We start from the raw sequence: 27,947 nt of genomic DNA on the forward strand, positions 1-27,947 counted from the left end.
TTTAATTGGTCCCTCAGCTTAATTTTTTAAGTGGCTTTTTGGCATGTGGAGGCTGGGGAAAGCAACAATAGGCTAAGGGTAGTAGAGGTACAATGAGAGTTGGGAGAAATCCCAAACCACTGGCTCAGTATTATGCACAACAGTGGAAAAATTTGGTGTGTATTTTCACATGTGATTTGAATTTGGGGAGGAAAGGAAAGAGCAGGGAATTGTGACTTTTGCACCCAAATATTATTCTTTTTTTTTTTAATTTTTGGTTTTTGCAAGGCAGTGGGGTTAAGTGACTTGCCCAAGGTCACATAGATAGGTAATTATTAAGTATCTAAGGCTAGATTTCAACTTGAGTCCACCTTACTCCAGGGCCAGTGCTCTATCCAGCCTCCTGTTTTTTTTCTTTCTTTTTTTTAAGGATCAATTGGTAAAAGTATTTAGCACAGTGACTCTTATTTAGTAATTGCTTAATAGATATTTTTCCTAAAATAGACCCAGTCAAGTAATTGGGCTGACTGCCAAAAAGGATGATGTTATACCTTCTGAATTTCAGTTAAATATCATGTATATGTAAAAATTATTATAATTAAGCTTTATTGATTGATTCAATCATAAAAATACCTAATATATTTGGAACAGCTGTTAAAAGATTTGCAAAGTGCTTTAGATAAAAGACCTTATCTGATCCTTGCTACAACCCTGGGCAATAGTTACTATCCTTACTTTACAGATTAAGGAAACTGAGACTGGGAGAATTTTTAAGAGGCTTGCCCAGGGTCACTCAACTGGGAAATGTATGGAAAGCTGGATTTGAACTCATATCCCCTTGACTCCAAATTCTGCAGTTTACTACACCAGTAGTATCTACCTTGATAACTCTAATTGGAAAATATTTTATTAAAATGCAAATCCAGCATGAGGCAATGTAAATGTGTGATTTTTCCAAGGTTTCCGTTTCCTCTCCAGTATACCACTTAGAACTCTGTAAGAATATAAGGTCGGTTTTTCTCCACTGATAAACTAACAGTTATTTGAAATTATAAATGAATCATCAGAGTAAATAGAATCCAGGGAAAGCCCTCTCTCAGGTCATCAAATTGTGTTGACTTTTGTAGGATTCTTTTTTTACCTATGATTTTAGGGAGGGAGTGGGCCAGCTCCTGTGTGGTCCTGAGTTTAGGGAATGTTATCCAAATGGAAAAGTTCATCTTAAGCACATCCCAATGTTTGTTCTCAGTTGTGAGCCCTGTGTTCTGGGAGTTTACAGTTTAAAGTATTTTCCTTTTTTTAAATGTGGAGTCAAATGATCCGTGTGATCCCCATGCAGCAGAAGCAGGAATTGTGACTGGCCTCTACGTTTCTATGGAGAAGCCAACAACAGCAGCATGGTGGAATAGCTTCTGCTGTTATGGGGAGAATTAGGAGCTGAGTGCAAGGTTTGGTTCCTGAGCACTCCCTGAGATCTTCCTAATGCATTATTCATTGGGCTTGAGATTCCCTAAATGGGGGGCAGGGAATGCATTCAATATACATTTCCCAGAGTGGGGGAGGGGAATGTCTGGGCATTTGGCCAGTTTAACCATATGCTAAAAAGTGCTGATGGTTGTTCTATAGCCAAAGCCCTGACCTGAATCTAGCCCTTGAGGTCTGAGGCATCTCTTACACCCTTTCATAGTCTCTAGAACACTTTTAATCTATATTAGCATTATGGGGTGGGCTCTAAAACTAAACCACTTTTGGGGACACCCTGGGCTTTAAAGGAAGCCCCCTGCACCCAGAACATGCATCCCCCCAGGCAACACCCTTTCTTACTTGTAAAGCAGCCTGCTGCGAAACCTGCAGATCTCCATGAAGTGGTGGCACTGCCAGGTAGAGAGACTGTAGAAGGCACACCCATTCTCTTGGGTGATAGGTTTAAGGCCAGGATCTAAGGCACAGCTGGAAGGTCATATTTTAAAGACCTTCCAGCTGTGACAAATCAGGTAAATCCCAACTGTGTGTAGAAGAAATAAGCCAGAAGACAGAGGGCTGTTTGTTTTACTCTGCTCCAGTGGATTTTGTTTCTTGTTTTCCCAAACCACAAGCTCTCAAAAAAAGATGGATTTCACATGTGAGGTATATCAACATGAAGTAAAAATAAATGAGATCCTTCACATACATTCAACCAAAAAATAGATCTCAAGACCAAATTCTAATTTTGATGTGTTTAGAAAAAAAGGTTCTAAAGGTGATTTAGGAGGTTCTGTAAGTAATTGTAGCTATCATTGTGGGCCCATTAATTTTAGGTATTCTAGTGAAGCTTGTGGTAATTTTGTTTTATCAAAAGAGTGCTTTTAAAGTTGACATGACTTGTTTAGAAGTATACATTTCCATTTGTTAAGTTTCCATTAAAAAAAATCTGGAGAAACTAAAGTACCCACATAGATGATAGAAGATAGAAGCCAAGTGTGTGGAGACCCATGTTTTCATTACATTTCCTATTAAAGTCCTATGACTGTTGTGCTTCATATCAGAGGATGAAAATGAATCATTGAGATGGTGACTTGATGAGTTCAAGTTGTGTCACTTAATATAAACTGTCATTTACCTTGCAATGAGGCCTTGGGTGAATCACCTTTTCTGTGTGCAATATAAAAGTGAATGTTAATTTTAGAGGCAATAGACTAGAGCCAACATAGAGCATAGACCTTTGTGATTGGGATCTATTCTTCCCCCTGGACTTGACCTAGGTCCTGGAGTAATGAAAACAGCCCCTTGCCAACAGGCGTAATCCAAAAATTAGATTCCATTCAATAAACATTTTAAGTGCCTCTACTGTAAGTAGAGTACTGTGCAAGAAATTAGTAGTGGGAATCCAAATTAGAAATCCTTTTTTAGGTTCAAACTTTGTACCTCAAAACTATGAGAGTAATGTATTGCCTAGCCTTTTAATAGTTAACTAAGAGTTAAATGTGAAGCAATAAGCATTTTAAATATCTATTGTTTGTCCATCACTATGATAGGCACCTGAGATACAAATAAAAAAGATGAAGCTATCCCTACTCAATTTTCTAATGTAAAAATAAACAATACTATTTTTTTTTAAGGAAGGTTGTAGTATTCATGTATTGATAGCATAGTTTTCTCTAGATTAGGTGTCTTCAAACGAAGGCTTCTTGGTCCTTAGAGCTAAGAATGGTTTGTACATTTTTAAATAAAATTTTTGTTGTATTTAAAATGTAAAATAACATTCTTGGCTCCTGGGACTGAACTTAGAAAACCAGCACTTGAAACCTTTGGGCCATAAGTATGCCTTCGTTTGTTTCCTTTCTTCATCCCAATTCTCTTCTTCTTTGATATCTTTTGACCTTTCCATTTGCTCATTAGCATTTTAACTAGATGATTTGTTAAAGAAATTAAAATTATATGTGATTATGTGGCATAAGAGAAAATTACTATGATTATTATTATTATTATTATTATTATTATTATTGCCGCTACTACTTCTAGTAGAAATGAAAGTTGTCCAAGGATTTGTTGATAGGTATTGCTGCCCAATTTACTTAGCAAAACAGAGAGATTTTTTCTTTTTTTAATTGATATTTTATTTTTCAGATACATGTTCTGAAAGTTTTTCAACATTTATCCATATGTATATGCATATTTTTTGTTTAAATAATCATGTTGTGAGAGTAAACATAAAACCCCTCTCCCCCCCAAAAAAGATAAGAAACCTCAAGAATAGTGAGACAGTGTTCAGATTCCAATGACTATCTCTAGGATGAGTTGCCTTCTTTATCATGACTCCACCAAAGAAGTTGCTTCAATATTTTTCCCAGTTGCTATCACTAGCTGTATTTCCCACATCACTCTATTCCTCCCCACTCTCACCTATTCTAGTCTCTCTCTCCTTTCATCCTGTTCCTGTTCAGCAGTGTGTTGTATCTGAGTACCCTCTCCCATGATCTTCTCTTCTAGCACCTGTCCCCCCTTCCCCCCTTATCTGTCCCTTCTTATTTTTCTCTAAGGTAAGATAGATTTCCTCACCCTATTAAGTGTGTATGTTATTTCCTCCCTGAGTCATTTCTGATGAGAATGAAGGCTCACTCATTCCCCTCTCATCTTCCCCCATTCCACTCCATTAAAAAGATTTTTTCTCGACACTTCTATGAAATATCTTAGCCCCTTCTTCCTCTCCTTTCTCTTCCTCCCAATACTTTTCTTTATCGCCCATTGACTCCATCTTTTTATTATATTATATCATTATATTCCACTCCTTCCTGTGCCTTGCCTAAATATGCACCTTCTAACTGCTCTTATAAATGAGAAATTTTATATGAGATATCAATACCTTCTTTCCATGCAGGAATACAAACAGTTAAATATCATTAAGTTCTTCATAATTAGTCCTTTTGGTCCATCCCCTCTGTGGTTCCCCTGAGCCCTGTACTTGGAGATCAAACTTTCTTTTAGCTCTGGTTGTTTCAGTAGGAAAGTTTGAAAGTCACCTGTTTCATTGAAAGTCCATCTTTTTCCCAGAAAGAGGGTGTTCAGTTTTGCTGGGTAGGTGATTCTCTGTTGTAAACCAAGATCTTTTGCCTTCCAGACTATCATATTCCAAGTCCTATGAGCCCTCAATGTAGATGCTGCCAGATCCTGTGTAATCCTGATTGTTTCTGGCAGCTTTTAGTATTTTGTCTTTGACCTGGGAGTTTTGGGATTTGGCTATAATATTCCTGGCTTTTTCTTTTGGGATCTTCTTCAGGAGGTGATCGGTGAATTCCCTCAATTTCTATTTTATCCTCTGCTTCTAGGATCTTAAGGCAATTTTGCTGTATTATTTCTTGAAAAATGAAGTCTAGGCTCTCTTCCTGGTTGTGACTTTCAGATAGCCCAATAATTTTTAAATTATCTCTTCTGGATGTGTTTTCAAGGTCATTTGTTTTTCCAGTGAGATATTTCACATTTTCTTCTAATTTTTGGGTTTTTTGGAATAATTTTATTTCTTCCTGATTTCTTACAAAATCATCAGCTTCCTTTAGTTCCATTCTGCATTTGAGAGAATTATTTTCTTCAGAGAGTTTTTTAATCTCTTTTCCAGCTGCCCAATTCTGCTTTTTAAGGAATTCTTCTCATTTGCCTTTTGGGTTGCTTTTTCCATTTGGCCTAAATGGGTGTTTTAACATACTATTTTCTTCAGTATTTTTTGTATTTCTTTCACCAAGCTGGTTTGGTTTTCATGATTTATCTGCATCATACTCATTTCTACTCCCAATTTTTCCTCTACCTCTCTTAATTTTTTTCAGAGTCTTTTTTGGAACTCATCCAAACTTGAGCACATTTTCTATTTCTCTTGAAGGTTTTGGATACAGAAGCTTCAATTTTGTTATCATCTGAGTATGAATTTTGGTCCTCCATGGGACCAAAGTAATTTTCTATGGTCAAACTCTTCTTTTTCTGTTGTTTGCTCATTTCCTCAGCCCATGACTGATTTATTGCACTCCCAAGTCTTGGGGGGGTGGGGTTGGGACACCCAACTGGGACCTTAATTCCTCCAAGGTCTTATGAGAGGCTCTGACTGCTCTCTTGCCTGTGTTCAGGCCCTCCCTTCTGGAGCTGTGAGGAGGGTCCCCCTGCTTGGCTCTGGTGGTGTTGTGGGGGCCCAGCCTAAAACCTGGATTGGAGTGTGGGTAAACAGCTGAGCCCTACTCCAGGGAAAATAGAGAGAAATCTCTCTGCAGACACTCCAACCCCCTTACCATCTGTGGGCTTTGCTCTGGAATGCAGGCTGGCTTCCCTGATTCCCACTGCAGGTTCTCACTGCAGGGCTGCTCTGAGACCAGCTGGTCCCATAGAGTTCTCTCACTACCCCTTTCAAGCTGTTCCCAATGATCCCTTGGCCAGGAAGTCTGGAAACTGCCCCCTCTGCCATGGACCCAGGTGTCCCCAGGGATCTAGGCACTGGGTTGGACTGGGCTGCGTTGGGGCTATGCTCACAGCAGCTTTTTCCAACCCCCCAGTTCTGGTGAAACAAACCTTTCCTGCAGATCTTCTAAGTTGTCTTGGACTGGGAAATTGTATCACTCAGTCTTTCTGTGGGTTCTGGCCCTCTAAATTTTGGCTAGTCCTAATTTGATGACTTTTGGGGGGAACAAGTTTCCGAGAATTCCTGCCTTCATGCCAGCATCTTGGCTCCGTCAAGAGATATTTTAATAACCTGTTTATTGTTTGCTCAGAGCATAGCCTCATGGTATATAAAAACCAGCAATAAAACAGATAAAATGAAATTTTACAGAAGGCAGAAAAGGAACATAAAGATTTTCATATCAGATAATCAATAGCAAAAGGTAAAAGATCTTAGGCAGGTAAAATAATAAACTGTTCAAGTAAGCACTAAAGGAATTTGCAGAATTACAGTTAATGAGCAGAAATACTCAATTATAATCTTAGTTAATAGAAGTGAACCAGAAATTGTTCTATCACTTACTAGTTATTCAGCTGAGCTGAAAATTTGATACCTCAGCTAAACTGTACAAGCTCTGGCTAATAGTGTGACTTGTTGCCTCAAGGAAATGGTAGCAATATTAAAATTTTCTTACCACAAAGTAATAACTCCAATTACAAAATACCTTAAGATTTAGAAAAGCATTTTCTTCATTGCAACAACTCTGATACATACGATACAAATTTTATTTCTGCATTCCAAATGAGGAAATTGAGCTTTCCAGAAGTTCAAGGACAAGCCAAGACTTCTGGTTCTGAGTCCTGTATTCTTCCTGCTATAGCCCTTTCAAGGCAAGTGAGAGAACAGATGTAAAAGCCAAAAGATGCCCTATAAATGTCAACTAATATTTTTATTATCTGAATTCTCCTAAACCATGATAGTTGGGTTAAATTTACTTGTAATGTTGCTGCTGATAACTTATCATTTTATATTTCCTTCTTATGTTGGATATGTCACCAAAAAGCCATTTAGCTCCTACCCTCTACCTCATTCTTCCTTCACTTGGATCTTAGCCTTCCCCTTTACTGGAAATGAGAAAGAGCAAATAAGAACTGAAAGGCATCTTAGAGATCATCTCATCTAATCCCCTTTTTTAGAGAGGAGAAACCTGAGATCTAGAGATGTGAACCTTCTTGTTTGAGGTCACACAGCTGGTTAAATTGCAGAGCCAGGATTTTCATTCAGATCTCCAGACTCTCAACTCCCATGTTCTTCGAATTTTCCTCAGCCTCCAGAGAATTTGACTATTCACATGTCCAGAGTCAGCAGGAATGGCACTTTTTCAAACTTTCAACTGTATGGAGAACAAATTTTTTTTAGTCAGAGGGGTTTGAGGTAGACTAATCCACCCCTACTTAAATTCTCTTTCTATTGCTAGGTTATTTAAAACCAGTCCCAATAAACAGCTAAGGAAAATGTTGCGCAAGTTGGATAGCTAGCAAAAGTTGTTCAGGCTCTATGAAAGAATGAATGAAAGTAAAAACAATTATTTAGCTTTTAGTCCAGCTGACTTTGCTGGTTTAGGGAACAGCCAGGGAAAATGGCCAAAGATGGTGTGTTTTATGCAAAGAACAGGAAGTAGACCAGGTCCCTAAGTTACAGAGCTTGTAAAGAGATGGCAAACAACAAAATGTGAGAGTACTGGAAAGATAGGAGGGGGCCAGGTGATGAAGGTCTTTGAATGCACAACAGGATTTTCTACTGGGCCTTGGAAATCATAGGGAGCCACCTAGAGATAAGAGAGTATGAAGGAGAAAAAATTGATTGACCTTGTCGCCAACTGTAGAGGGGTCAGACCTGGTTTTGCCTTATTTGTTCCCAGTAGAAGGTTCCCTGATATCTTAGAGCCTGTTAATTCCTCTCTCATTGGATGTCCCTCCAAGATCTTTTCCAGCTCTAATTTTATGATTCTTATAATCCTTAGTTTAATATACTTTAGGAATATCATTGACAGCAGATTATAAGATGATCTAAAATAGTAAGAGTCTTAAAATCAACCAACCCACAGACTATTCTAAGATTCTAGGCATGATGGGATAAGGTCCTCCATTAGGGTGGTTTGCAGTGTCAGAGGAGAGAAGGGGTTATATGCCAAAGATTTTATGAAGATAAAATGAATAGGCATTGGCAAAAGATTGGATATAGGGAATGACAAAATATATTGAGGATGACATCTAGGTTGCATGCCTGGGTAATTGGGAGTATGGTGGTACTCTGGAACTAATAAGGAAGTTTGGAATAAGAGAGATAATGAATTCCATTTTGGTCATGTTGACTTTAGGATGTCTACAATCCAAGCTGTCAGACAGAGATGTGAGTCTGTAGCTTCAGGATATCTGGAAGTTAGGACTAATTGAATTCATGGTGACTGAAGAGATCACCATGCTAAATAATATAGAGGGAAAAGAAAAGAGGATCCAGATGAGAATCCTTGGAGACACCACAGTTAACAAGCACCACCTGGATGAAAGGCTTGGAATTAGAAAGAAGAGAATTTGAAGAAGTGATTGACAGTGTCAGAGACTATAAAGAGGGAAAACTGGTTTTCCCTCGTGTTTGTTCCCAGTAGAAGGGTCCCTGTTATCTCTTGAGCCTGTTAATTCCCTCTCTCATTGGATGACCTTCTAAGACCCTTTCCAACTCCAAATCTGTGATTCTGTGATCCTCAGATATAGTCTTCCTTCAGCCTAATGGTTATTTTTAACCTGAGCTTTCAATTTTTGCTTCAGATATCTATATCTTATGGTATTTCATTAGTCTCTCGCCCTTTCTCTTATTTTTGAAATCTAGGCTTATGGAGGGAAAAAGTCCCTTTAAAAAGGCAGCATATATTAATAGAATATCTACCTACCCACCAAATAATTCATTATTACCCACTCAAACTTCTCCATCCCTAGGGAACAGAACCCAACATCACAGTGTGGCTTCTACATCATCATCATCCTATATGAAGGACAAAATCTTTTATTCTTCTAATTTTTATACCTCATGGACTGTTATGGACTCCTTTTTTCCCCCTTAATTTAACAAAGAGAATGTTTTTAAAATCAAAGGCCGCAACATGCAGAAACCTATTAACATAATGGGAAGTTCAATATCAAAAATCCCAAATGTCAGGAGATAAAAGGCCTATGTTCCCACCCCACAGCCATATTTTTTTAATTCAAATTAGCTTGAACCATGCTATATGTATTAAATATTTAAATCAAAATTAAAAATATTGTTAACAGCATATACATAATTCAGTGATCCTCTTGTGTCTTCATATAACCTGTGTTGATTTCTTTTGCTCTGAGGTTCAGAACTTTGGATTTCTCTGTTTGTTGGGAAACTAGGAAAAGTGCTTTTTTTTTAATGTTAAAAGAAACCCATTTGCATTCCCACACATTTTTAGTTTTTCTTCCCCAAGAAGGAAAATTATTTTAAACAAATTTAGCAATGTAATTTTTCTTCTGCAATATTTCTGTTACATTTTCTTGAATTTTCTGTCATAATTACAATACATTCTATGAACTCATTTTTGGGCTCAGATGAATATCTTTGAAATTCTCTTATATTGAATAGTAAATAAACTGAATGATAAAGTAAGAGGTGACCTTGGGAGTATTTAGTTAGAGGAAGGTCATTTACAATCTGTGGGGTAAACTTTGGTAGACTTATGTCATAATGACAATTCCCTCTGAATTCATTTGGCTTGTAGTAGATCTAATTTATGACATAACATTAAGAAGTGCTTTTCATTTCAAAAGCTAATAATCTTTTCTTCTGATCACAAATGAGAAAAGGGATAATAAATATACCCAGTTTCTGAAAGGCAGAAAAATTCTCCTGCAGTGAGATCACTGAATCATTGACTGAGTGTTTGTGAAGTGGGTAAATACCATTTGCTGAAAAGTACAATTATGTTGCCAAAATCTGAGTACTTATGTAATGTCTTTGTGAAAGTGGTTGACATAGTTGTTTCTTTAATAAATTTTTACATTGATTCACTTCCAAGAAGTAATGATTTTACATTAGAAATTTTCTATAGAAAATATTCACAAGACCTCTACCCTCTAGAAGGTTATATTCTAAAATGGGATTGATATAAATTGATAAAATAATATATTCCTCTCCAGTTTAAAAAAATAATTTTATTATTTAATTTTGCTTTCATTTGTTTCCAAATACATGTGTATATTTTTCCCACTCCACAAAATTATAACAAAGACTAAAAAAGATAATTGGGCAGTACAAAGAAACAATACATTCAGTGTTCTCTGTCCATAGACCCCTACCTCTATGTTAAAGAGAGTGTAGCACATTTTCTCATCTGTTCTTCAGGATCAAACTTGGTTATTTTAATAAAAACTATCAGTTCATTTTTACTTACCTTTTTTCTGCTTATGTACTATAATCTTGAGTATTTAAATTTCTTTTTTTTTTAACTTCACTTTGCATCAGTTCATATAAATCTTCCCATGTTTCTCTGTAGTTCATATTAGGATGTAGTCATATTCTGTAATATGCAGCATATAGTATATTTAACAAAAATGCCAGTCCTTTTTGGGACCTTTATTTCTGTCTTTAGGTATATGTCTACCAGTGACATAGATCTTTGTATCAAAGGACATGGACATTTTTAGCAGTCTTCTTAGCGTAATTTCAAATTGCTATCAAAAATAAATGGATCAATTCACAGCATACTCAACACTTTTAATGTTTGGATCTTTCCATAGTCATTCCAACATTAATTGCTCCTATCCTTTGTCATCCTAGCCAATTAGCTTGGTGTAAAGTAAAATAACAGTTGTGGTTTGCACGTCTCTTATTCATGGTTTAGAACAGTCTTTCACATTGTTGTTAACAGTTTGACTTTTTTGAGAAATGTTCATTTAATTTGAACTAATTATAGCAAAACAGCTCTATCATATTTCTGTTAGTTCTCTATTATCTTACTTATCAAACACTTATTAAAAATATTCAGTGCAATTCCCCCCCCCCCATTGACTTTGTTCTTACTGTAGTAGTTTCTTGGTTTTTGTATAGTTAAAATAATCTCTTTTATCTTCTTGTGATTGTCACTGTCCCATACTTGGTTAAGAATTCCCTCACTGGCCTCATCTGATAAAGGTTATATGTGGTATCTGTCTTTTCTAAGTTTATGGTATAGCCTGTACATCCATTTTGGCCTTATTGTGATATGTGTTACAAGATGTTGGTCTAAACTTAATTTTGGGCAGTCTCCATTTTTATTATATGGGTTGGATTTCAAAAGTTCACTTGTAAGTCAGTTGCTTGAAACTCCAAATACATTTTCCCAGAGAAATAAACTTAATAAATGGTGATTGGTTTTCCAGACTAGCCCACAAAACACTTCCTAATCCCATGATATAACTAAACTGTAATGCTAGAATTATAGAACCATAATGGTAGAATTACTGAACTAAATTTTATAACATTTTCACAGGAAAACATTTCATGTCCTATTTAAGACTTCAGGCAGGAGGGGTCCAAAATCTGTCTCTGCTGCCTTTTTTCCCCTTTTCTACCAATAGCACTGGCCCTGGGTGTTACTTTCGGCACACTTTGTAGGTATTGTGAATTTAGAATATTTGCATCAGCCATAAAGAAGTTGAAGATAGTTGGAAAACTAATTCACAGTCTCTACTCAGAGAGGGAGATAAAAGAATGGACAGAGATGATGATTGCAAGAAACATCATTTAATAGAATGCTTGGTCATCTTGCATTTACATTACTTACATTATACTGTGGGAATCACCCTGAAGATAGTTGTGGCTTTTGCAGCAATATCTGTCACAAAGGATGAAATTAGTTTAGTAAAGACATTATGCAAAAGACTTAAAAGATCATCCAAATTAACACTTAGCTCAATATGTAATAATTCTGATGAAAAAGTAGATACATTAAGAAACAGCAAAAAAAAAAATTAGGAAATTTAGGATTAGGAAACAAAAGAAGTGAAAAGCTTTTTTTTTTATCAGTTACTCATAGTTCTGGTACTGTCATTAAGAATATTATTGGTGGCGGCAGCTAGGTGGTACAGTGGATAGAGCACTGGCCCTAGTCGTGAAGGCCTGAGTTCAAATCCCACCTTAGATACTTGATACTTAAGAAGTGTGTGACCTTGGGTAAGTCAATTAACCTCATGGCCTCACCATCCCCCCCAAAAAAAATTGTAATAGAGATGGAAATCACTTCCATAAAAAATTAACTACATTTTAATAGGAAATGATGAGTTACAAAGTGGGAGCCATTTCAATATTAGAGGGGGGGGAAAGAGAAGAACAAAGATAAAAACATACTGTATGTCATTAGGAGGATTCATCCTTTTTAATTTAGAAAATCGAGAAAGAATGTAGAACAGTCAGCAGAAATGAAGAAGTCAAAAGAACCTAGAACCTACCTCAAGAAACATTTGATATCTTTTTCAAACTTAGTATGTAGTGTGAAGGGTACCAGTTTAGAACCCAGGCTTGTATGGAAAAACAAAAGAACTTCATTGTATGACCTTGGACTCTTTAGGTTTTATTTTGTTTTTGGCAGTTTAGACCATTAGCAATTAGAAGTATCAAGAAAAGTTTGATGTTGAAGGTGGTTTGAAGAAAACTAGGGATTCTGAGAAAGGAGGGTCATTCCAGATATGAGGGAGAGCCTGGGCAAAGACATAGAGTTAGCTGTAGAAGGAATGCTATGTATGAGAAACTGTTTGATTGGATTATAATATATGTTGAGTAGGGGATAATGCTTAATAAGGCTTAATAGGTAAATTGGGACCAGATTACAAAAGACTTTTATATGTCTAAGACTAGTTTCTATTGATTCCTAAGAGAATAAAAAAACTTCTGGTATTTGTGTCTCTGACATAGAAGGTAATTGAAAGATTCTAGCACAATTAAATTGAATTAAGCATTACTATTCTTCCAGTAATAATCTTGGAAAATGACATTTTTGAAAGATATAATATTGCAGATGTATAAGGAAGGGCAGTTAGGTATACAGTGAATAGAGACTGGGTCTGTAGTTTAGAAGACTCATATTCCTCAGCTCAAATCTGACTTCAGACACTAAATTGTATGATCTTGAGCAAGTTACTTAACCCTGTTTGCCTCAGTTTCCTCATCTGTAAAATGATCTGGAGAAGGAAATGCTAAACTACTCCAGTATCTTTACAAGATAACCCCAAATGGGGTCATAAAGAATTGGATGCAACTGAAAAACAACAAAACAAAGTAAGTTGTGGCACTAAGGATGACTTGAATCTAAGAAGAGGTATACAGGACACCAATTATGATGTATATGTCCAAAATACTAATGTAAATTTGTAGTAGTAGAGGGAATATCTGCACTGAAATAATCATGGATCCAGGGAAGTATTGATATGAAGTCAGGGTGAGTGTAAACTTTTTGTGCAGTTTCAGGGAAGAGGAGAAAACAAATGTGAAATTCTTTATGGAATAACAGTTTGCAATTAAGAGGCTGAGAATTCCCTCTATTTACAGTAGGAAAAGCCTTGGAGTCAACAAGATATGATTTTAAGATCCACTTCTGATATGTACTAGCTGTATGGACAAGTCACTTAACCATTTCTAAGTCCCAGGCAATTCCTTAAGATTATTGGTTACCAAAGAGTTCTCAGCATTGCTGTGGATGGTTTCCACACTGGGAGTTGAATCTTAAGTCTTTGAACTTTTTGGATAAGGGTTATTTTGGTCTTTGCTGCTCTAAGGACTAAAAAAATGTTATATGATGTGGGTGTGGGTGTGGGGGTGTGTGTGTGTGTGTGTGTGTATGCATTTATGTGTGAATATATGTATAAAATTAATCTATGTTTTTCATGTTCAGTTTTTTAAAATAGATTTTTATGATGCTTTTTGTTATTTCTATTATAATCATGGCTGGGTATATTTTCCCCACATCCTTCTCTAAGTCCTCTCTTGTAATAAGGAGAAGTGAAAAAATAGTAATAAAACTTCCCAAAATATCAAACAATAACATATACCCAATTTTTATCTTCTGTTTTCAAAATCCATCTCTTTTTTTCCCCTTAAATTTTTGCAATGCAAATGGGATTAAGTGACTTGCCCAAGGCTGCATAGCCAGGTAATTATTAGGTATTTGAGGCCAGATTTGAATTCAGGTAGTCCTGACTCCAGGGCCGGTGCTCTATCCACTGCGCCACCTAGCTGCCCCAAAATCTGTCCTCTTAATATGGTAAAAGGGGTATGGGAAATTTTAGTAATCCAACACTTAGAGAATAGGTTTTGGACCATCTGTGTTGTATGGTCATTCCATACCATCAAGTATCATTAGTAATCTTGATTTCATTTTAATTTTAATCTTGATTTCATATTTTTTTCATCCTGGGAATGGGTGGTTCATTCTAAGTATTCATCTCATTGGAGAAAAAAAAAGAATTTAGTTTAAGTCATTTCTTGGCACAGGTCTCCTAAGTTGGAGAATGGGGGGAAAAAACAGACAGTGTGGTTGCTTATATATCTAGAGTCCTAGCCACTGGAATCTTTCCTTGTTTTGTAGTGGATTGCTTATTCATTTGATTGTCCAACTTTCTGCCTTCTCTCTTGGCTCCTTCCCTCCCTGCCTTTGCCCCTAGTATACTATAATTTGTGCCTTATGATTATTGCGACAAGAAGATAGTTTGTTCTCTTGCACTGTGGGATTAGCTGTCCCCTAGTTGTATATTAACACTTGATTTAGGAGTATACGTGTTTATAAATTGGAGGAGGAGGTAAGGCTGATGTTTAAGTGATTTATAAGTCATAGAAAGTACTAGTTGTAGCAGAGACACAATGCATAATAAACAAACCTTGGGGGTCCTGAGGGAACCTGATACATATAGTACTTCATTTTTCTTAAGTTGAACATTTAAGTCTTGGTGGTATTATCTTCACTTGCATGCAAATTTAAAGGGCTACCTTTTTACTGCTCTTATTTGATACCTTCTCAAGGCATTGAATTGCTGAATAACTGATTCTTTTTTTTAATACAGCTGTCTGAAAGCTTGCCCTTTACTGTGGCTCAGCTTCTGACAGTGGTACAGTGGTGTGTGTGTGTGTGTGTGTGTGTGTGTGTGTGTGTGTGTGTGTGTGTATGGAAAAGCTGTTGTTTTATGCAGATGTTTAAAGCCTTCCACCCACTGGAAAATGTTTTCTCATTTGTGACATCACCCAAATGTCCAGCTGTTTTTTAGATAAGCTTGCAGATAGCATGTGCAGCTTGAACTGACCCAACTGCTGTTGATATTGGGCTGCAGAAAATACTGTGCTTCATGTCTTCTGTTCAGCTTCTCTGTGTTGTGATCCTGTAGTTATAGAAACAAGAGTGGTTGTTTAGGCAAGTGTTCGTAGGGTTAGGTTTTTTTTGCCCTTTTATAGTATGATTAATCAGGCTACTCCCTTATAGCAACATTAGAACTTTTGTATTTCCTTCTTGCATGCCTTCAAACTGATCAAGTCCCTCTGGATACAGACTTTTAAAGTGAGGATTAATTGGCTCTATGTAATTACTTAAAAGTGAATCACAGCAAATCTGTTTTCTGACAGAGGAATCATAGGTTGGCTACTTTTTATTTTTAATCCCTGCCTTCATACTTATGTTGGACTCTGCTTTTTCAGGTTCCTTCTAGAGATGAATTAAGTAATCATCTCATCATTTATATGTTAGACAGACAATCTATAAACATTTATTAAGGTCCTACTATGCAAAGTGCGGGAGACACAAAGTTCCTTGCTCTCAAGGAGAATAATAATCCAATGGAAGAAACAACATGGAAGATAGCAATGCTTAAACAAGATTAGACATGATAAACTGGAAATAAATCAACAGAAGAAGGCACTAGATTTAAGAAGAATCAAGAAAGGCTTCTCATAAAAGGTAGAATTTTAGCTGAGACTTGAAAAAAGCCAAGAGGTAGAGATGAAAAGATGCTGCCAAACCCATTCCCGGCATGGGGGATAGCTAGAGAAAATCCTAAACCAAGAGATGGTATGTCTTGTTAGGGAAACATCTAGGAGGCTATTATCTCTGGATTACAGAGTATAAGGGAAGAGTTAAGTTGTAACAAGACTGGAAAACAGGGCTGGGCAGGGGAGAATTTGAAAGCCAAACAGGGAATTTATATTTCATACTGGGGATAAAAAAGTCACTAGGTTTTATTGACCTTTGCTGTTGTTTTTAGTCATTTCAGTTGTGGTCCACTCTATGACCCCATTTGGTTCATACTGGAGTGGTTCACCATTTCCTTCTCCAATTCATTTTATAGAGGAAGAAACTGAGGGAAGCAGGAATATATGATTTGAACAGCTAGTAAGAGGCCAGGTTTGAATTCAAGGAGATGAGTATTCCCGACTCCAGGCCTAGCATTCTATCCACCATCCTGTCCAACTGCAGATTTATTGACTAGAGTGACTGATATAATAGGATGTGTGTTTTAGGGAGCTCAATTTGATAGCTGAGTGGAAAATGAGCTGGAATGGAGAGACACTTGAGGCACGTAGACCCACCAGCAGGCCGTTTCAATACTCCAGTGTAAGGAGATGGGGGTACTGTGGTGGAGGGAGCACAGGAAAAGAGTTGGGGTGTATTTGAGCAACGTTGTAAGGTGAAATTGACTGGTCAGGGCAATAGGTAGGATATGGTGGTAGGCAGGGAAAATGAGACAAAGAGGAGTCAAGGATGGATTGCAAGCCCAGAGAACTGGGAGGATAGAAGAGTCCTTGACAGAGAACTTTACAAGGCAGGAAGGTTTGGGAAGAAAGAATGAATTCAGTTTGGGATAGGTTGAATTTATGATGCCTAGACCATCCAGTTTAAGATATCTAATGTAGAATTGGAGGTGTAAGACTGGAGGTGAGGAGAGAGATTAGGCCTAAATAAGAGATTTTTGCGAATCAGCAGAGTTGAACATTAAATCCATGGGAGCTGATGATATCATCGTGTGAACTAAATATACATCATGGGTGAGCAAACTACAGCCTTTTTTTTTGCACATTTTTAAGCTAAGAATAGTTTTTAAAGTTTTATTTTATAAAAGCATAAAAACCATTTTTTGTATGACTTAAGAACCATACAAAAAAAGGAATCTGGATAGATTTGGCCAGTTTGTTGACTGCTGATCCATATCTATGGGGGATAAGAGAAGACTGAGGATAGTACCTGTGAGACACCCATAGATGAAGAAGGTCTTTCTTTAAGATCCCTGAGGACAGATCAAATAGAAGAACCAGGAGAGAGTAATGTCACAAAATCTTGAAAATACCATTGTTCTGATTGTCTGTGGAGTGGAGGGAGAGGGAGAAGAAGAAATAACAAAATTATAATGTATACTACCAAATCCAAGAAATTATCATCATTGCATCACTTTTTTTTTCCTAGTCCATACTAAGGATATCCCAAAAAAATATTTTGGAGAACTTTTTTTTTAACATTCAGATATTGAAGTGCAATCATACTTATGAAGAAGCTCTTTTGTAACTGTTCTCATTAGTATGTAAAATGTCAAACCCCCTGTTCTTTTCTCCCCAGTCCCAAGTTCACCCTCAGGCATGAACATATCTGATATTTTATTAAAGAAACACGATTTTCTTTCCCATTCCCTCTTGTCCTTTAACTCTTTCTGTTTCTATTTTTTTGAAGGAGTTAAAAAACAAAGACAAGCAAGGAATGAAAAGTGAGTGGAAATGAGGGTGAAAGGGCATGAAAGTTCTCACATATTTTAACTACTCCAAAAAGGGCTTGAAGGGAGAGATTGGCCATCAGATCTGTAAACTCTCTTGCATTGATAAAAGATTGAGAAGATTCTTCTCTTTCCCTTAGTCCATGTATTGGGGCAGTTAGGCTCCTTTTATTCTGATATCAGTACAGAACCATTTCCCAGACCAAATTCCTTTTTACAAATCATTGCAATGTCTAAAATCCATACTAAATGAATTCAGTAAGTATGATGAATATATTTTGTGAAAGTGATTACTTTGTTACCTAGCTCAGTTAGGGAGTTTGGCAATAATATAGCCAAGTCCCCTCTTGTAAACAAGAGTCTTACTTGAGCTTCTAAATTGTCCCTATACCTACTTGCACTGGGCCTGGAGTCAGGAGGACCTGAGTTCAAATGTGGCCTCAGACACTTAATAATTACCTAGCTACCTTGCCAAAGCCCCCCCCCCCCCCCCCAAAAAAAGTCCTTATACAACTTCTAATAAATCTAATTTGGATTCCATGGCATAAAATAAGTTGCTGTGTATAAGAGTGAATAGGTTACCAATTTCTTATCACCAAAGTAAGCTTGGAACCTATTTATAAGAAATCATAGATAACACCCCCTTTTTGAACAGGAAATTGGAGAACTATGTTCCTAAAGATTTCAAGTTTTATACCCTGCCTTTATCCCCCCCTCCCTTCCCTTACAATTATATCCTCATTGTTTTACAATGAATTTGTAACTTCCATTCATTCTGATTCAACAAATATTTATGCAAAACATTGTCCAGAGAGTTGGAAAGTTCCTTTGAGTTACCATCTTTATTTTCTTGGGAAAATATAGACTAATAGGAAGAACTATGTAAGTAATACTTAACAGTAGTAATAATGAACATTTTTGAAAATTAATCAAATTAAATCTCATTTTGTGAATTTTCTTTTTAGCTTAATGAGGCTGAAATTGTGGTGATAGGCTCTCCTAAGCCAGATGAAATTCCACTTAGTTGGATACAACCAGGAACTATGATTCTCAATTGCTGCCACAACTTTCCTTCAGGTAAGCTTCCAACACATTTTCTTGGAGTCTTTGCTAAGGAGAGGTATGAGAAAGATAACTAAATCACGTCAGTTCCATTAATGTTGCACTAGCATCCACATTTTGGTTTTCTGACCAGAGTGCCAGTTTCATCAGATCTCTCCTCATCTCCCATATCACCTCCCAATTTCAACCATTCAAAGTAATTAAGAATGCCCTCTCTCTCAAGAGAGAATGTTTATATTCTTGTGAGATAAGTATGAGAAAGGAAGCTTCTTCATGACCCAAGAATATTAGACTCATAACTGAAGAAAATGTTTTGTTCTACTTTTTACTGTGTAGAAGGATATTCTGCAATATTTATTCTTGAAGAATGACTGGGAGCACCAAGAGATGAGTAGCTTTCCCAAGGTCATATAGTCACCTTGCATTAAAGATGAATACAGTTCTTTCAGCTGTCAAAGATCAACTTTCTGTTTACTATTCCATTCCTACTGTTCTCTTTTTATTACTAGTCCATAATTTCTGATGTTTGAGCTAAGAAATGCTTTCTCATCTGTAGAAATTTTCAGAATCCCAGTGAGATTAAGAAAATCTATTAAACCTTTCAAGTCTCCATGAGTTTATGAAAAATGACATGTGCAATTTGGTAATTGAATAGTACTTTGTGCAAATTTTCCTTGTAAAAGAATCTAGTTTCTATTGGTATCTCTGAAAGATTAGAATTTAATCTGAAAAATTCCCCTTGAACAGATAATTTAGGAATGTCAAAGTTTTGTTATTTTTTAGAGTTCTCTCAATAGATTGATCATTAAAAGTTCATTTTAAGTTCACTTGGACCCAAATTGGTGATTGCATTGACTTTCCTTTTGGGCTTTATAGAGTGGGTGTGGATTTCTGTGAAACACAAATTCAAAAATATGTAGTTGCCATTTTTACTTTTTCACATGTAGTTTGAAGTGTCTCAGACTCAGCAATATCCTAAGGTTTTTGTGCTTAATTTTTTTAAATAAGATTGGATGATAATTAAAACAAAGAAAATCTAACAATGAAATAGTGTCCTCAACCATCATAAAGGTAATATGATCCCAACCGTAATGGGGTAAAATTTTAACTTTAGCAGTTTTTAAGATGTATGAAATTTAGACAGTAAGTTATTGAAGAAAAATATTATTTCCTACTCACCCCTGAAAATCACTGAGAAAACTTCAGGTTCTTTCTTAAAGAAAAAAGTATTTATATTTCTTCCAGTCAGCAACTAGAAACTTCTTCCCAGGAAGAGATGGCGTTTTGGGTTGTTTTTTTTAATAAATGTATGATTGGGTGAAGACAAGAGTTTTATAATGGAATTTTCACTCTAATCTTTACTATTTTTTCTCCATAAGAAATAAATGGGATATAGTGATTTATGATAAAGTAATTCTATAGAGCTATTTTATTGAGTAACTAATCTCAGAAGAAAGGTCCCATATGGCTAGTATCTCAGAATTTATACATTTGAAAAATCATTCCACCTTGCTTGTTGAACCTTATCATTGTGTTATGTTATGAAACAAACATTTATACTTTTAAACAGGGATATTAAGATGTTTAGGGATCAGTTATTATAAGAATTATTTCAAAATGTTGTAATTAAAACTTTGGAAATTTTCTGTGACCTCACTATAATAGTGTTTGTAATGTAAAAAATTCAGTGAAAGTTGAAGTATATTCAGATGGACCCAGAGGACACAGCTGAGAGAAGTTATTATTTTCTATTATATAAATAACCCATTTTTAATTGGGGTCCAGAATTATTTCCTCATTCAGGGACCAGCCCCTGTAAATCAGTCAGCCAGTCTCCGAAGGACATGACTGATAGGGGAAATTGCCCTAATCCTTGGGCTGGCTTATATACCATTTTTAGGTAGGACCTTGCCCAACCAGGAGACATTATTTCTGTTTGAAGTATAACAGAAACTAATCTGGGTAAATTTTTGCCCCGAGAGAATAATGAGGCCATTTCCTTTCATCCCTTCATTGGAGTTTAGAATGAACCAGTTCATGAAGGAGAAAACCAAGCAGAGTGGTCTGGGTGGAGATGGATTTCTCTGTGTAGATTTCTGGAGGCTGCTAATTCTCATGAGGAAATCAAGTTCTTAGCAAGAGATGCTGAAGACTTAGCCCATTCCCCTCATTTAAATGTCTATCCTCTCATTAATCATTCACTATCAGGGATGATTTCTCCTCTGGACATTCCCTACCAAAAAAATTTTATTTAAGTCATTTGAAGTCTCTATTAGGGTCTTTGGTTTCCAAGAGAAAACAGTGACCATCAGTGTATTTGACCTTCTCTTCTTTTTGTGTGTATCGCATACATATGAGTTTTAGGCAAAGGCCTTTCCCAGCTCTAAGAATTATATGTACAATTATGCCTTTAAAATTTAAATGTCCTTTTCCAAAAAATCATAAAAATAGCTTTCTGGGTTTATCTTTCCTCCTACTAGCTGAATATCATTTGATATTTAAAATAATACCTGAGAATTTTAAGAATGAAAAAAGATCTGGAAAATTAAGGGGACATTGGATAGTATTTATTTTGTGATTTTAAATTTTAAAAAATCATTTCATCTCCTTACCTTCTCTATCCTAAATCATTCCCTATCTTTCCTTAACCTGCAGTGTAAGTTTTTCTGCTAGTTCCTTCTCTGTTGCCTTTAAACATGCCCAACTCTGCCTAGTCCTTCAAAAACTTTCACTAATACCTACCACTCAATCAAACTCATAAACCAGATCTCTCTTTCCTCCCTCAGACAAACTCCTAGAAAAAGCTGTGTGTACTCTCTGTCTACACTTTCTCTTTTCTCACTTCTTAATTCTGGCTTTCCACAATATTACACAACCGAAAACTATTCTCTCCAAATGTACTAGTGATCTGTCTCCTAGCTTTTTAGAAAAGATTAGTATTGCAAAGCCATAGCAAGAATTGTGCATATACAAAAGTTATTCTCAGTTTGACTTGACTTTTTCTAGCCTCAACATTATTCTGCCTTCCACACTTCTCAACATAACCAAATTAACATGCTCTGAAGACCCTTCCCATATATAAGTCTTCACAATGGCAGTCACACACAAGCTAGAATTCACTCTCTCCTCACTGTCACCTTACAGAAACACTACATTCCTTTAAGATATGACTCCTGTACATTTTTTACATGGTCTTTCCTGGTCCATCCGCTCAGTGTCCTGTCTCCCTGTCTTGTTCTTAATTAACTACTTTCTATAAGAAAGGAGGATAAAGTTAGTAATATTCTCAATTCTAATTGCTTACAAATAGAAAATGTTTCCATTCTGTGTACTTGTATGCTTCCCCCCACACACACATATTAAGTGCTTATTGATTGATTGGTGTTCCAATTCTAATAGATTCAACTTGAATAAGAGGAAATGCCTTTCTACTTGCCTCTTTTATTCTAAAGGTGGAGGGTCAATAAGTGCATATATAAATATAAACAGCAAAAAAAAGGAAATAAATAGAAATATATAGAATTTATCTTAAATATTTTCATGGACTGGGGGCAGCTAGGTGGCATAGTGATAGAGCACCAGCTCTGGAGTCAGGAGTACCTGAGTTCAAATGTGGCCTCAGACACGTAATAATTACCTAGCTGTGTGTGGCCTTGGGCATGCCACTTTAACCCCATTTGCCTTGCAAAAAAAAAAAAACCTAAAAAATGTTTTCATGGATTTTTTTCATATATTATTTGATTTCTACTTTTCAGTTTTAAAGTTTTATACTTTAAAAAAAATATGCCAATGGTTTCCTTTATCCATGATTCTGAAAATCCCTATTTATATTAGTGTTGAGATTGTTACTAATTTTCTTTCCACCTTTCTGATTTGCATCTTCCCTACTTCTGGGATTAATGAAAGCACTCTAAATTTTATAAAGTTGTGGTTGTTGGGGGGTTTTTTTGTTGTAATTCTACTTCCATTTCAAAACTCCATTATAAAATTTCCTTTTGCTCCTTTTGATTTTTGTTCTAGAATCTTTTAGAGTACTCTTTAAAATTCTCCTTTTTGAAAATTACACTTAATCAAAAGCCCTTTTTCTGTATTAATGAGTACAGCATCTACATTTTAGTAATTTCTGGTCTTGTATAAATGTTGCAGAGTTATATGGCCCATACAGAGTGAAGCAGACCTGGACTAAACAAGGTTCATTCTGTGTTCACCCAAACTCTCTTTCTCTTGATAAGGAAAGCACCCACAGCCAAATCAAATAAAAAGCTAAAGTGTTTCTATGAAACAGAGATGGCAGTTGGACAAAGGAATTTGTCTTGGTCCCTCCCACTTCATTTATTGTGCTGGCAAAGTTCCATGGGTGATCTCAAAACAACCAGTATCTGTTAGTGACCGGGGTAAAAGCTGCTCATGTTTCCAGGAAAAACCTTGCAATATGTTATCCTTAAAAAAAAGGAATAAAACCTTCCAAAAAATCAGTTAATATGAGAAAGATTACAAATGAAAGATTATCTTTTAAAATAATTTGCTGGCCTGTATTGTAAGACTGCATGATATAATAGCTCTAAAGATCTGGACCTGACCCAGTTACACTGGCCCCCCTTGTTGTTACTCGCACATAATACTCATATCTCATCTCTCCAAGCCTCTGCACTGGCTCTCTCCCCCATGCTTGTAATGCTCTTTGTCTTCCAAGTCTTGGAATCTAAGGTTTCCTTCCATGTTCACCTATAACATTGTTATGCACAATCCTCCCAGATGCTATTGTCTGTGTCTGTGTGTGTGTGTGTGTGTGTGTGTGTGTGTGTGTGTGTGTGTGTCTGTCTGTGTGTGTGTGTGTGTGTGAGAGAGAGAGAGAGAGAGAGACAGAGACAGAGAGACAAAGACAGAGTGTCTCTGTCTTTGACAGAGATCTTCCCCCTTGGTAGAATGTAAACTGAAGACAGGGACTGTCTTAATTTTGTCTTTGTATCTACTACCATTGTTTGTGTCTGACACATAATAGAAACTTGGTGTTTGCTTGCTTACTTGATTGACTTCTGCTTGGATAAAAGACTAATGAGAACAACATATACATGTTAGTCATTTCTTGTTAACTGTGTTGAATTTTCTCAACTCAGTTTTTTAAATTTTCTAAATGAAGATAATACTAATTACTTGCCGTGAAAAAAATTTGGGGTTATTTGTGGGATGATTTAATTCTTTTGCTAAGAATGTCTCATTAACTACTTTGTGCTTATAATACATAAATGCAGGCAGCTCGTACATGTTCCTGAAGTTTCATGAAGGGAAAGGCATTAAAAACTAAAAGAAATGGAACATTATATGGAAAAGAGCATGAAAGATTTTCCACATTACCACCTGTGGGACCATGCTTAGAAGTATATCTATTACAGGGAAGGGAAGGAAGAGGAAGAAGAAAGATAAATTAGAAAGAAGCAATTTCATTCTGTGGGCATCATCCTCCACGGACTTACACTCCCCACTCCCAGCTTTATGATTTAAACAGACGAGGACAAGAATGAGAATAGCACATTTCTTTTCACTGGTGGGTGGATGAGGCCTGGAGCCCAAATCTCTAGAGGTGAAGCCAACTGGACTTCTGTCCTTTTCCTAAAGATAATTTATAAAAGTGAAAGGCTGCTAATTTTCACACAATACCTGAGGGAGGGACTTTCTAATGCCTTCAAGAAATCTGACAAAAACATTCACTTCATGTATTTTGTGCTGTTTCTTCCAATATGTTGTCAGCAAAATGGATAATTTAAGAGCATAATAGATTCAAAGCAAAAAAAAAAAAAGATCCTTATTTCAGAGCATGACCATAGTCGATATTTTTTCCTTCATCAGAGGTGCCATGAAAATATTATTTATTTACTTTTAATTATATTTATCACTGGAATGTTTGTATAGAATATATATGTATATAACAAACCTTCACTAATCTCTGAGCTCTCTGCAAAACACCAGGGGAAAAAAAAAGAAAGGTAAAAACAGTTTCTTTCAAGGAATTCATGTTCTAATGGTAGGAGTCATGACATTTTAATGCGGAAAATGTGTCCCTTGGGGAAACCCATGGTTACTGGGCAAGAGCCAGCCGAGGAGTGGGTAGAGAGGTAGGAGAAGCAGGAGAGCATGGTATCATAGAAAAAAATCCATAAGGGGGCTAAGGTGACCTGAATTTTTTCTACACACTCATAAGTAATGAAAGAGATTTTAAAAACTTTAAAGGGAAAAAAAGAGAGTCGGTATAGACTGATATTTTTGCCAAAAAGCTTCTAAATTTAATAGTTTTTATATCCTGCTTTGATGGAAAAATAAGACAGGTCAGTTTTGTGATTCAAGTTGAGATTTTCAAAGCAAACCTGTTCCCTGTTGACTAAGCCTTCTGACCTCTTCCCATTTTTTTCCCTTTTTCTTTTTGGTTTATTATTGAAGAGGGTGCCTTATAGCTTAACTTTGTATTCTAGAACCTAGTCTCTTAGTTTATTTACATTGTCTAGTAAAGAACAAAGCAGTTTCTGATAGGACTGAAATTCCTTGTCAGGGGAGCCATTCTAATTGAAGAATTTCACTCTGTAGGGTATAGGTCACTCAGAGTTTTCACTTGAATTGTTTTTGTTATAGTAAAAGTCCTGCTTTATTGTTTTGGGCAATTAGCTGTAGCTCTAATTTAATCATATTTTTAAATGAACAATTCTAATTATATAATACTCAATCTTGCTCAAAGGAATTTGCTTAGTGAACAAATGGAATATATTTCTCCGTGGTAAGGTTTTAGTGCTAATAAATTTTTCTGAAATTTGTATGTTTTATTTAGTTAATAGAAGAAAAGCTTATATCACTGAATAAATGGCACTGTTTCAATTTTTTTCATAGCTAAAAACTTGAGTAAGGGGTATTTCATTAAATACCCATGCCAGCCATGGTTTTATTATATTGGAAGAGGTCTGAATTAGAGATTTAAATTCTGACCTCTTTTTGCTGACCTGATGTAATCTATCCCCAGAATCATAAATCTCTTGCTAGGTTATTGACTATGCCTGTGACTACCTTCTTAAGGATTATTCATTCATCAGAACAAACTTTCACAATGATGTTTTTTCCCAACATTTTGCAGAGAAGCATGAATATGGTGTTCAGTTCGGTGGCTTGACTGTAGAAGATGATGTAGGTCTCCTTGCAGCAGCTCTGAGGATTCAGGTTTGTTTGCCTTTCACTCAGTTCACTGGGTTGCATGTTTGACAAGGCGCAGATTGATTCTTCTTTGTTGTCAGTGCTGTGTTCCCAGTAATTGGCAGTGACATTCTTTACAAGAGAAGAAACCTGAGATCTAAATTGGATGGATAGCTGTTATAGAAACAAAATATGATTCATTTCTATTTTCTTTACAAGAACCATAAGCAGGTGAAACTTTTAAACCACAAAACAATACAATATTATTATTGAACACTGTAAATCTTTAATAAAACAGTAATAGGGTGTCCTTTCAGTAACTGTCCTTAAGTATAACCTTGAATATACTGTATACAGTATACACTACTATTCTGGAAGTATAAGTATTTAAAAAAGGGACAGCTGTATTGTGGGAGTGTATGTTCTATACAGGTAAGCTTATCAGCAGTGATCTGTGTTGACCATTTATTGCAACCTTGTATTCTTTTGATGGGGGAGAGGGAGGGAGAATGATTATGAGTTGTTATTCCTCATTAGAGTATTAGAAAGTCAAGAATAATTTAGATGTAACTTTTGGATTTGGAGACAAATATATCTTCCTTTTTATGCACTTCTATCCCCCCCCCATCAAAGTTTTTTCCTAATGTTAGACCTTTTACCTTTTGCTGGCCAAATATTCCAGTATTGTGGGAAAAACAGGACAGATGTGAGAATACTTCCTCCAGGGCACAGATGCCCCCTGTCCTTTAGAACCCTAACCTTCATTATCCTGTGTAACTCTTGTCTGTGTCTTCCTGCACATCCTCCATATGGTATCCATCCAGCTTGCTAGAGGTATCCCTCTTTGATCTCCTGGTATTTAATGGATACCAGTGGAGGAATTGGGGGGCTGATAGCTTCTGATCTTGAAATGTGACCAGCCTACCCCCGTTGTAGTCATACATATATCTTAAATCTTTCTTAATTCACTTTGAAAGGAAGCAAATACGAATAACAAGAATTGTGAAGCATCTGACCCAAAGTAATTTGCTGATTTGTTATTTTTAATTTTCCTCATGAGAATACAGTCTTACTGAAAGTATTTGAGATAGTGGTGATTGAATGGACAGAGGTTGAGAGATTGGAAGGGACATTTGTAGACACATAAACCCGTTGTTTGTATCCTATTTTTCACCCTTTTGAAGTTCAAGCAACAAACTTGAAAAATAATAATAATAAAAGAGCAGATCCTATCTGTAAAATTTAACTCTTTACTTCTGTCAAACCTCCACTTAAACCCCTCCTGCCTCAATAACTTTATGTTTCCACTATTCTTGTGGGGCAGGAAAAGCGTCTTAGCAAATAAAAGTTAAAGTAAAGGTGCTTTCCACATTTCCCCTTCACTCCTCAAAAAACCCTAGGATGTAGGAAAAGAGAATTACTTCCATAATATGTAGTACTGGCAAACTAAACATGGAATAACTGCATTTGAAGGCAACTTGCTCATTATCTTTTTGCCTGATCCTGTTTTAATTTTTGCTAACAGTATACAGCTTGTACAATTTTTTTAACCTCTTAGCTACACAATCCCTCCTCTCCCAGCCCCCACCCCCACCCCAGCCCAGTCAAAATCCTGCAGACTCTAAATATGTTGCAGGAAGCTTTATCTTTTAGTATTTAGACTACTTTTATCTACCTTGGAAGATTGTTAAGAAGAAAATATTTACTAATGTGATATTTTAGCTTCTCTAAGTATTTTCACATTCTTTGTATTTAAGTATAGCTTATGATTTTTAAAATGTAGAACTTTTTCTATTCCTTTTATCAAGAATGTAATTAACAGTGGGAGGAGGTGGCTTCGGGAGCAACAGTACAGAAGGTGGAAGCTCCGATGTTTGAAACTTCAGCCACTCTCACCAGTACCAAGGTAAAAGAATATATTTTATTCTGATATCTAGATGTGTTTTCTAATTATGTGATTTGGAAGCTCATCATTTATTTCCCCTATTTGCCTTGTATTATTTGTCATTTCTTAATAAGTAATATAGCCAAGTTAGTCTTTC

At 36.1% G+C, this 27,947-nt stretch overlaps 1 protein-coding gene across 1 annotated transcript in view; it reads left to right on the forward strand.

The window, feature by feature from the left end:
* MTHFD1L (methylenetetrahydrofolate dehydrogenase (NADP+ dependent) 1 like) overlaps positions 1 to 27,947 on the forward strand; it is a 191,067-nt gene that overhangs the window by 26,400 nt on the left and 136,720 nt on the right. Inside the window, exons 8-10 of the mRNA XM_074187818.1 lie at positions 18,636 to 18,747; positions 25,850 to 25,932; positions 27,714 to 27,811. Of these exons, the coding sequence (XP_074043919.1) occupies positions 18,636 to 18,747; positions 25,850 to 25,932; positions 27,714 to 27,811 (293 nt within the window). The remainder of the gene's footprint in view (positions 1 to 18,635; positions 18,748 to 25,849; positions 25,933 to 27,713; positions 27,812 to 27,947) is intronic.

The sequence above is a fragment of the Macrotis lagotis genome, chromosome 5, assembly GCF_037893015.1.
Source record: "Macrotis lagotis isolate mMagLag1 chromosome 5, bilby.v1.9.chrom.fasta, whole genome shotgun sequence".
Taxonomy (NCBI): Eukaryota; Metazoa; Chordata; class Mammalia; order Peramelemorphia; family Peramelidae; genus Macrotis; species Macrotis lagotis.